Consider the following 12,209-nt stretch of genomic DNA (forward strand, 5'->3'; position numbering starts at 1 on the left):
AAATCCCAACACCACTCCTGGTGATGTCTTGAATCCAAAATCTTTAACTCAAGAAGCCAACATTTCATCCACTGGGCAACTAGAGCAACCTTAAATTGATGTAGATATATTTTAAGAAAAATTCAAAATCTGGGATTTTGAAATCCATCACTATTTTCTCGCAACAATCTATTGCTTTAGATTATTCTGCAAAAATTATGAACCATATATATCATTTATGGTTGATTAATTAAGGTTTATTAATGCTAATAAACTTGAGAATTTTCCTTTACATAATTTATAAAGCTATTCATTCTATTAGAATATGCATTTTTTTAGTATTATCTGAAATTTTTATTAAGATTAGTCCATTTGACTTTTTTTTTCCACCAAGAAGAATTTTTGATAGTGCAATCATTTAAAAACCATGGTATAAACTGGACGTTTGAAATGAGATGCCTGAAACTGACGTGTCAAGCATAAAAAAGGTAAGTTAATTCACATGGTCTCCGGCCATCTAACAAATGCCGCCTCTGAACTCGCTTCTCATTGGTTAACACTTAACGCGTGAATGCAGCTTTACCGGTTTGGCCCAGAATGTGTTGAAGGCAGGCCAATTTGACAACTGTAAACTTGATTTTGGAGCTGACCTGAGTAATACTGGCTAATAAATGGTGTTTTCATTCTTCACCAAGTGTTGTCATTAATGACTACAAATCGACGAACCCGTACAAAAGCAACAATGATGGGTATAACATTTTCCTAAATACATCTATAGGAACTAGGAGACCCAATAAAAATTCAGGTTTTGCAATTCGTCCAAAATTGACTTAAAAAATTTGAAATTGCCATGAATATCTGCATTATTTAAAACATTTTTGTAATTGAAAATATTCATCTATAATTAACACTTGTGACAACAAAAAACTGGGTAACAACTTTTATGAACAAGGTGTATAGGTGTATATGAAATATACAGTTTTGGATTTCATAAAGCAACATATTAAACTTAAAATTTTCTTAATTTTAATATTTAACATATCTTATTAGTAAAATTAGAAATATATCATTTTACTCATCATATATTGGAGTTCAAGCTATGGATATTTTTTGACCACTTTCAAACAAAATGCCACACTTCATGGTAAAAAAAAAAATGTTTCAAATTCATTTTTTTAAATATAAATTATATATTGGTACTTCTAAGTTATAGTGGTCTTGGCAAGAAACAAACAATTTTTAAATCTGCACATATTTATTTATCTTTCTTCTACCACTGAAAATTTTCTCTGTTTTTCATTCCTAAATATTTAATATGCTAATTATTTATCATCTTCCATCTTGTGGGAATCAGTGAAAGAGTTAAACAAAAAGCACAGAAATACAACTCAACACCACATGCAGTCCTACATAGCAGAGTTTATGTTTAGCAATTAGAGACACCATGATAATGTGTTTGACACATTATAAGCAGAATTTTGCTAAACTGTAGCGATCATAAAGAATTTGTTTAAACTGAATTTAAGCTATGTTTCTACATGATGTTTATTTAAACAAACTGCTTAAAAATTATATTAAAATAATAAAAACCAATTTATATTAAACTTCTACTGTATGTGTACATTAAATACATTTTGTACTGTAGATATTGAATGAATTACTTGTGTATATTAGTAACTGTTTTGTTTTACCATGGTTGAAATGCACTAATTTCCATTTCTCACTAAGGCTGCTATAATATACAAGTACCTATATAATTCCTGAATGTTCCATCTATCCTATTAGATAAGACACTGTTTTTAAGTTTCTTAATCCTTGCAGAATATTTATAATATTCATGTCCCATGCAAACCCTACCTCAGCATTAGAGATGAGCAAAATCGCTTCTTTAAGGGATCAGATCGGAACTGTTCACTCGTTGAAATGAATAAGTTTTTTTTAACGATTCATTTAATTACCAACAACGACCTTGATGAATATGTTTGGAACAGGCATGGATCAAGAACAGTCTGCAAAGATGGAGGAAAAGCAGAAAGAATTTAACAAGGAGTGGGATCACTGGAATCAACTCAATCAAGCAGCTCACTCCCTGGATTGATTTCTTTCAACTGTAGTTTCAAGATTCCCTTAAACAAAACAAAACCTTTCTACATAGAACAATAAAATTCTGGAATAAAAAATAATGAAAACTAAATTCACTTTTGTTAAAAATTACATTATTTTATTACCATAATTGATATTTTGTTGCTACTACAAAGCAGAGTGTAAAAATAAATTTTTAGATTGGTGGCAGATCTCAAAGAACAGAAAATTGTCTGCTGACAATATAATACAGACATTTTTTTCCCCTTTCTTTCTTTCTTTTTTTTTTTTTTAAACTAATTTGACAAACTGACAATACAAAATATTGTCCAATTTCTATTCGGTAGAGTCCATATTTTGTTCTGCAACTTTGAAAAAATATATAAGATGGAAAAATTTATGTTTATAAATAGATACTAATTCAAAAGATTGAAATTCACAGCTCTTGATTACAAGAAGTTAGTAAAATAAGTAAATAAATAAAAATATAATTATTTTTTTACATAAATACTACAATAACATTGTACCAAAAAAGGTAATACCTAATATACATGGATAAAGTAAGACACAAAGTATTCAAGAAAAACACAAAGTAATAAAGTATTCAAGGAGTCGAAATGAATTTAGCATGCGATTCAATAAAAAATCAGATTTTGTGTCAAAATACTCTATGCTAGAGTATACTACATATAAAGCTAATAGAAATACCAAGTCACACCTTCAAGACATGCAAAAGTACTTACATATTAACACCACTGCAGCAGAAGTTGCGCTGATGTGCCAATAAAGAGAAATTTTGTTGTTCGCATGCAGTTACCTTTTGGATTCCTTTTTGCCTTGTTGTTTGCTGATTTTTGACGCCATTTTTTAGTGCTATGAAAATGTGTCTTTGGGATTTGCCAAACACACAAGAAGATGCAATTTTATTTTTTCAGGAGAGAAATATTTTACAAAAAAAAAAAAAAAAAAAAAAAAAAAAAAAAATGTACCAATTTGCATGATATGAAACTTTATTTTGGTAAACGTACATTTTGGAAATGTAATTTAAGACAGTGTGACTTAGAAATGACAAGTGTGACTTAGAAATGACAACTGATTTGAAGGAAGCAGAATTCCATTTTGTTCAGCTTTGAAATTCATATACTGCTGGTGCAAGGAGTTGATGTCAATTAAATTTTGTGAAGAGCAACTTGATTTATCGGATAAAACAGTTACAGAATGGAAGAATTACATGCACGAATTATGTGTCTTGGATATGGAGGATAAACCAAACAAGAAGGTAGGTGGACCAGATTGCATTGTGGAAATTGATGAAAGTTTGTTTACTAAAAAAAATTGTGTTTAAAAATAATTGTGGTCGAGTATTACCTGAACAGTGGGTGTTTGGTGATATCTGTTGAGAAACCAAAGATTTGTTTGTTGTTCCTAATAGAATTGGCTCTACCCTTCTTAATAAAATTCTTGAACACACTGCAGATGGTAGCACAATTTATACTGACAATTGGAAAAGTTACCAAACAAATAGAATAGAAAAAGAAGGATTCCTACATGCTTAAGTTTATCATAAATACAATTTTATTGAGCCTGATACAGGTGTTCATACACAAATAGTTGAGAGAATGTGGGGCAGTGCTAAATGGAGGAACAAGAGACATAGGGGAACAGCGAGACATTATTTAGCAAAGTTCATATGGCGACAGCATCAGGGCAAAGAAAATAGAGACTGTTTTGAATCTATGTTAAACTCTATATCGGCCCATTTTCCACCGAATTCTGATTGACTACTTTGATTTTAAATAAAGTGTTTTAATTTATGATTTGTCGCAAAACTTTTAGGTGTAGGTTGACTGCCACTTAAAAACTGTCAAATCTGCAGTTGCAGTGGCATTAATACGAAAGTACCCATGCAAAATATAAGATGAATTTTGTCAATTGCCTAAATAGAAAGGAAGATACAAAACTCTACCAACTTTTGTTTACTTACTGTCTCTCTTTATATATTTGAATATAGATAATGAATGCAAGATATGGCCTTCCTAAAAGTATCCTGAATTCAACAAATTCTTTTTATAGTTCTTTCACTACTAAAGTTATTATTCTCATCATGAGACATAAGTAATTAATTGGAAAAATACATTATAAAATTATACTCTTTATAAAAAAAAAATCCAAATAAGGGAAGCAGATACTCTTCTAAGTAATATTACATAATAAATTATACATTGTAGGATTCAAAAGTTCCCGGACTGAGTCTATAACATAAAACTTTTTTGTAGTAGTGCGACTATGAGAACGTTTTTGTGTTACTACATTCTCTCTCTTTTCTAAAAGTGGTTTGTCTCAAATCACGTGGTCGAAAGCTCGCGGCGACAGTGTTTTTTGTAGGCAGGTCCATTTAGAAACTGGCGACAGAAAGAAATGGCATCAGTTGAATAGAAAATCAATATAAAATTTTGTGTTCACTGGGGAAAGAGTGCTATAGAGGATTTTGAAATGTTGAAGCATGTGTATGGAAGGGAAACATTATTGAGAACACATGCTTTTGAGTGTCATCGTCGTTTCAGAGAAAGCAGTGAAAGTGCTGAAGACGACGAATGCTGTGGCCATCCCGTAACTTAAGACACCGATGAAAACATCAAAAAGGTGTCTGCGGCGGTACGTGCGAACAGGCAGCAAACAATTTGCCAAATAGCCGAATCAATTGGGATATCAGTGGTCACATGTCAGCGGATACTGACTAAGGATTTTAACATGCACAGGGTGTGTCATCATATCGTTCCCCGCATGTTAAACGTAACCAAAAGGGAATTTGAGTGTAAATGGCGGGAGACTTAATCTTGGCTGTTGACAAAGATCCTTCCCTAGTTGACAGATTTGTTACTGGAGACGAGAAATGATGTTTTCTATACGACCCACAAACCAAAAGTGCATCGCCAACATGGAAATCACCACAATCTCCATGGAAGCAGAAAAAGGTGCCAAGATTGCTTTAAAGGAAAGGTCATGCTAGAGGTAGTCTTCAATATCCAGGGCATTGTGCATCTGGAATTTATCCCTGAAGGATGCATTATCGTCAGTCGATTCAGGACAGACCAAAAATGTGGGCCGAGCAGTCATGGGTGATGTTGCATGACAACGCTCCTGCTTACTGATCCCTACTCGTCAATGACTTTTTTGCGAAAATGAAAACAACTGTTTTGCCTAATCCTCCTTACTCACCTGATATCGCACCCTGTGATTTCTTCCTATTTCCTGAGCTGGCAAGACACTTGCAGAATCATTGATTTCAATCTTCAGATGAAGTTAAATGTGCATCGCAGGCTGAATTAAAGGACATGGCCAAAAATGGATTCCAGACATGCTTTGATGAACTTTACAGGTGATGGCAAAAGTGTGTTGTAGCACAAGGCTCTTATTTTGAAGGAGGTTGTGCTTCTGCAATTTAATTCATAATTTTTTTTACGTTATAGACTCAGTCCAGGAACTTTTGAATCCTACCTCGTAAATGAATTGAATGAACACTTATTCAATTTTATGAAATAAGAAAAAAATACTACATTTCATAAATAACTAACCACTTTCTTCAGGCAATGTAAACTGTACAGTTGATGGTTTAGTTATGGGAGTTAATTCCTTCTGAGTAGGTTGTTGCTGTATGCATGGAGAGGATTGCAGTCCTGAATCTGAAGTCTGACTCTCTCCAGAAGCAACTGCATGAGCTGGACTTTGAGCATAGGGAACAGCTTGATTATAAGAAGGTGGAGGAGTAGAAGGTGAATAACAAGGGGGCAGTTCATCATTTTCTGTTGCATCAAGTTCAGTTCGAATACGCTCATTTTCATTATCAGTGCTCATGGTTAAAAGTTGATCTATAGTAGAATCCACTGCTCCATTGTTTGAACGCAAAACAACTTCAATGACATCTTCATCCATTTCAGGAAACATAGTTTTGAAATCTCTCATTGCTTGCCGAAATTCTAGTTGTGTGACAGGTGGTCGTTCTTGCCCTTGTTCTTGATCTATAGCAGCCATGATGGAATCTAAGATACTTTAAATATTCAAATGGGAATTAATGAGCATCTGATGGTGAATTAATTTTTTCAAATCTGTTATGAACTGATTTCATCTTGAAGTTTCAAATATGAACTGCAAAAGAAGAGATATGCAGTTTTATAGGCAGATTTATATAAAAAAAATGACCTCCCTTAAAAAGACAATATTTTATTAATATACAATATTAATAATATAATTTATTAATTACCATATAATCATATTATTATCACATAACCTTGGCCACAACACTTTTTTTTTGTTTGTTTTACTTCTTAATTTATTAAAAACATATGAAACTAAGAAAAGTAAAAGCATATTAGTATGTCTCAAAAACCGAAACTCACTAAAACTTTATCTATTGAACATCCAATAACATGGTTAATTTAAAACACTTCATTACCATTATAAGCATATTCCATTATGGATTATTTTACTGAAGAAAAAGGATCATCATCATAATAGCAATAAAGGATTGTCATATTGTAGCCTCACAGATATAAATTTTTTACTTGTCTTTAAGGTTATATAAGAACAAATATTTTTATGCATAAACCATATAATTTTGACTTCCCATTTTTCCTAGCTAGCCCGATAAGTATTTTTTATGTATTACCTGCATAAGAGTAGCAAATAATTATAAGAACAAAAATTTATGCATATCTCCAAATAAAAGCAGTATTTTCAGACTTTTACAAATAATATGAATATGTGTAGAAAAGAATGGTAAACTGATTTGGCTTATGATGGTCACAGGTTTTCCATATTCTAAAAGCATCATGCTTTGACATTGGCATGTCTTATACAACTCTTAAGGTTTTCTGCTTATTTTGTTGTAGCTACAGAAAGTAAGGCATACATTTAGTAGCAACTTCACATAACTACTATAAGAAATGTTAACTGAATGACAGAATTTCTTGCTAATACTGTGATTCAATTTGAGAAAGTGCCGGAATTCATTTCATTTGGAACTACAACTGGAAATATGTTTTAACTTTAAAAACATAACAATTAACAGGGTCAGGCCCAGATAGGGTCCAGCTGGATTCATTTACGAAAACTGAAATATCTTGGTTATTATTTGCCTTATCAACTTGAAACAAAAAGCATTTTATTAAAAAAAAAAGGGGGCTACAAGTATGCACATTATGAACTTTTTATTCAATTAAAAACTATAAATAGTGTAATTTTAGCTTGAATGAATTTTTCACACAAATAATTACCATGCTTATGAAATTTTTGCTGGAAGGGAAAGTGTCAAGAAGTCTTTCATATTACATGCATAAGTTACTAACAATTATTATTACATACACATACTAAGTTTCTTTTTTTATTACTTTACTTAATTATTTTATAAAAAGAAATTACTTAACCAAAAGCCAGTTTGAGACCCAATCCTTTAACTACACATTTCCATCTAAAATACACACAATTATGAATAAGCATCAGCCTTAAACACACTGTCGCCTAACAGCTTAATCAAAGAACTCAAATGGAATTACAGAACTGAGCTATGATTCTTTGGCTAAATGTAATCATTAAGATATTATTACTGAGCTTCCTGGTTTTCAAAGAAATGAGTACTACATATGTCTTGCAAAGCCTTTTTGTTAGAACACAAAGAAAAGTGGGGTTGAAGACAAATTTTAGTATTTTTTTAAATTTAAAATTTTTTAATTTTATGATATTTGATTCTTGTGATTTCAAAAATAAAATATTTGACTAAAATATGAATAACATTTTAAGAAATTAAATGTAGGATGACAAAATTGTGTACAGCAATGGGCACACTGATAAAACTATTTAAAGCAATGTATACAAGTCATCCTACTTAAAATGTCGGATATACATCTCTTTTATTTATATATCTTCTGAACGGAACATTGAAAGGCATGTTAACTGTGCTTTACTGTATGTTCTCTTTTAATATATGCAGTTTTCAAATGCATTGTAGTCTGGGTCACAAAGTAGTCTTCTGAAAGAAATACAATTCAAATAAATAAAATCAAATTCTGGAAAATTTATATTAATAAATGTATTTAAAATGCACAGTTTGGATGAATGAATGGAAAATTTTAAAACAATTATCTGAAGACACAATGCAACACGAACAATTAAAATAAAAGTCTAAAAATAAAAAATTATCTAAAATAATATTTATGACTAAAATATATAGTATAAAGAAAATTATTTGAAAAAAAATAAACGATGCACCTTTTATTTCAACTACGCAGTTTGAATGAGGAAACAGAAATTTTTAAAACAGTTATTTGAAAGAAACCATGCAACTTAAACAATTAAAATGAAATTAAAAAAAAAAATATCTAAAATAATAACATTTATAATTAAAAATATAATATAAAGTATATTATTTGAAAGAAGGAATGATGTAATTTTTTTCCACTCATGCACAATGTAAAAAGGGAAAGGAAAATACATTGCTGTATATTAAGAAGTTAGAACTATTCTTGGTGCCCCAAATTTTAAATTTCCCCAAATTTTTAATTTTTTTAAATTTTGCCCCAAATTTTAATATTTAGGCATAATTTCAGTAGTAGAATCAAACTATATAAAAAAATTGGTATGTTATTTCAGAAAAAGTCTGATTTTGTGTCAAAATACCTATGTTAGAATAGTGCTATAATATAAATCTAATATATATCCTAAGTCACGCTACTGAGACATGAAAAACGCAATCTGAATTTTGTCAATCAGCCCAGTAGAAGAAAAGATATAGAACTGTTCCCCCCTTTTTTTTACGCAAAGTACATTATTTAATGGTTGGTTAGCAGTGGTTAAACTAGATATAGATGCTCAGCTGTTGGGTAGACGATGCAAAAGGTACACATCAAACATTTCCTGCAAAACCAAATAGACTGTACTTGTCTGACTGAAATATATATCACAGAAATTACTAGGCTACTGGGTGTTTTTGAAGCAATAATGTTTCAACTAATAAGCATAGCAAGAAATCTGGGACACAGCATTCTATCAAACATTTAGAATCCCCCCTTTCCTTGTTTTCACAATGGAAAAAAATGGTAAAAGGAGTTTAGTGATTACATACTATGTGTAGGACCCTAGCCTTAGGTAATAATCAGACATAACTTAAAATGATTACATCATACACATTTTACAATACAACATCAAATAATACAGCAGTGAACAAAAGAGCAAGCTGAGGGAAAGCGAACAATAAAGAACGAAAAAAATTATGATACCTAAAAAGACAACAACAGCTAAACAAACCACACAGTTCAAATGAGATTTGCAGGCATCTATATTAACCCTAAATGGGCAGGGGTCTAACAAATGTAATTAATACTCATGAAGAGGAACAACTCCTAAACAATAGGTAAAATACATCAAGTGTTCAATAAAATTAAGTGATGCCATGAGCATAAATCATATAGAAGAAAGCAATTTTTAGAATTATCATCATTTACATTATTCAACTATAGAACACCTACATGAGGGTATGATCAAGCCATCAGGAAAGTTGGGAATTATGTATTTTGCAGCTATCTTGTGGTCTTATTTTTTAGGTCTCACTCTCACCTTCATGAAAGGAAGAGGACTTTGGGTAACCAGACCCATCTTATCATAAAAACGGTACATTAGCCTTCTGTTATTGGGACCAGATTCAAAAGAGTATGTATATATGCACAGCTGCATTCAAAAGAGTATGTATAATGCACAAGTGCATGCATGTACATGCATATATGTGTTTGTGTAAGCACACACATGCATATATACATACATTTCTGAATCTGATCTCGATAATAAAAGAGTACCAAAGGTAATTATGTATTATCACAACCACCTCAGTAAAAATCACCAAAGCTTCAGAATACACCAAAATCTTGCAACCATGCACATAACAATTATTCAGGCAACCATGTGCATGACAAATATTGGGTTTTAACAAAAGTTTACCACCACCACAAATGTAGTCTGTGCAAATAATTCGTGCTGGCATGTTTATTTTGTTAGAATAATGCTTTGGCATTTGATTGAAACAGACTTGCTTTAGAATAATGTGTTGTGAAATATGTAAAAAAATATCGTTATTATTAAGTACAAGATGTCTGGAATGGAACTATCATGCTAACAGATTAGAACCATCATTTACTTTCATTTCTGTTGCAAAAAATCAGCTACAGATTGTCACCAAATAATGTATATGGCTTGAGGTACTAATGTTGTATCATATGACACTTTGACACATACTTAAAGTTAAAAAAACAAGGATGATATTCAAGAAGCAGAGCACTCTGGCCTGCCTACTGATGTTGATGAAGCCTGCCTGTGAGAACTTGTGAACCCAAGTTGGAACTGTGTTCCGTGATTTTACAGCTTGGCTGCTGGTGGGGTCCAAAGAGTATCTGGAAAAAGGTAAAACACTTGACAGTAAGGTGTACAGAGAGATGCTAGTCCATGCTGACGTTGCTATCAAGGAAAAACATCGAACTAAGTTTCTCTGCAAAAAGGTAATGTTCCCTCAAGATAATGCAAGACCACAAATGTCTTCATTCACCGACTAGAATCTGTACATACTCGAATGGGATCTTTTGCCGCACCAAACCATATAGCCTGACATCGCTCCGTCCGATGTCTACTTTTTCTCACACCTGCAGCTACATCTTGTTAGTGCTGTCTTCCATTCTGCACAGCATGTCTGAAACGAGGTTGGTTTTTTTTTTTTTTTTTTTTTTTTTTTGAACTCATAGCCACTAAGTTCCTGGGCCTACCAAAATGTTAGCATAAAACCATAGATTTGGGTGGTGATTACTACCCACATTAAAGGTATGTTTCTTTCTCTAACTTTTTAAAGAATGTTTTTTGCAGAAAACTTTCATTACAACCAGATATTAAGTTTCCAATATTGTCATTTTTGCATTCATTCTTTTTGTTGCATTTTAAGTTCCAACAGCTTTTTTGTCTTATAACTTGATTTTAAAATAAATTTTAACATACAAGCAGAAATGCTTGCATGATAGATCCTACAATAAAAGAAAGAAAGGTAAAATTTTTGCAAGAATACAATAGGTACAATGCTCCGAATTCTTTCTCGAAGAGACTGCAAGAAAATTTCCACCACAACAAAAACAAAATCCCATTTGTAACTAGTTTTATTGACTGTTTTTGAGAATAAATACTTAACTGAAATGTAGAATATGTATCTAATAATATATATGTATGTAATATGTAATTTTTTTAGAATAAAGTAATTGCTCTTTTTCTTCCATAAAATTCTCCAAACTGCGCCAAGTCACTTGCGACAGTATGTTATGCACCGTAAAGACGTTTCCCACAATCATGCATTCATAATTGAAAAAGCACATTAATGAAATTATACATGTTCTCATTCTATCCAGTTCCCTAATTAAAATGATAGAGTTTACCAAATCAATATTTATTACTCGTAACTCTATAGGGACTTTACATGAAGAATGATATAATAATATTTAAGCCACCTTCTTTCTCTGAATGATTTTATTCCTTGTCATGAATTTGCAATAATGCATGTATGACACTGCAGGGTCGGCCTTAGATTTTTGCTGCCATAGGCAAACATAAAAAACTTTTAAATAAAATTTAAAAAAAAAAAAAAAAAGGTTTATGAAAAAATATGATATACAGCGGAATATGGTCTAATCTAATTGAATTAAGGCAATAGCACTCACACAATATCTATATATTTTTTTATTAATAACACAGAAACTTTGGAATTAACACTAATATAAGCAATATTTTTAAAACAACAAAGAATACTAATGCAATACCTAAATTAAAATAATCTTGTTCGAACCTACCTCCCCCTGCAAAATCAGGAATAATTTCTTTCAAATCTAATACTATAATTACTTGATTCATAATCAATGGCCAACACCACTAATCCTTTAAGACAATTTGAGTAGTTCTTAAATAAATTTTATTGCTTTTAGTTCAGAAGAAAGATCCTTTTCTAGTAAACACAGTTATAGAAGGGTTAGCAAAATTTTTAAAACAATGCTAAAATTTATCTCAGTGTTAAGGGAGGTAATGAATTTAAAAACATCAATTGGACCTTCTTTCTTTTTTAAAAGTGAAGAAAT

General features: G+C 31.3%; 1 protein-coding gene across 2 annotated transcripts in view; it reads right to left on the reverse strand.

Annotated features, from left to right (window-relative positions):
* Positions 1-12,209, reverse strand: part of LOC118203181 (CUE domain-containing protein 1-like) — a 79,715-nt gene that overhangs the window by 61,909 nt on the left and 5,597 nt on the right. For both annotated transcript variants that reach the window (XR_015041173.1, XM_035375443.2), the window contains exon 2: positions 5,637-6,207. Coding sequence is in view for 1 of the 2 variants with exons in the window: in XM_035375443.2 (XP_035231334.1) it covers positions 5,637-6,093 (457 nt within the window). In the remaining variant the exon portion in view is untranslated. The remainder of the gene's footprint in view (positions 1-5,636; positions 6,208-12,209) is intronic.

This window comes from Stegodyphus dumicola, chromosome 5 (genome assembly GCF_044657685.1).
Source record: "Stegodyphus dumicola isolate Sdum_Otavi_A_Nest chromosome 5, ASM4465768v1".
Lineage (NCBI taxonomy): Eukaryota > Metazoa > Arthropoda > Arachnida > Araneae > Eresidae > Stegodyphus > Stegodyphus dumicola.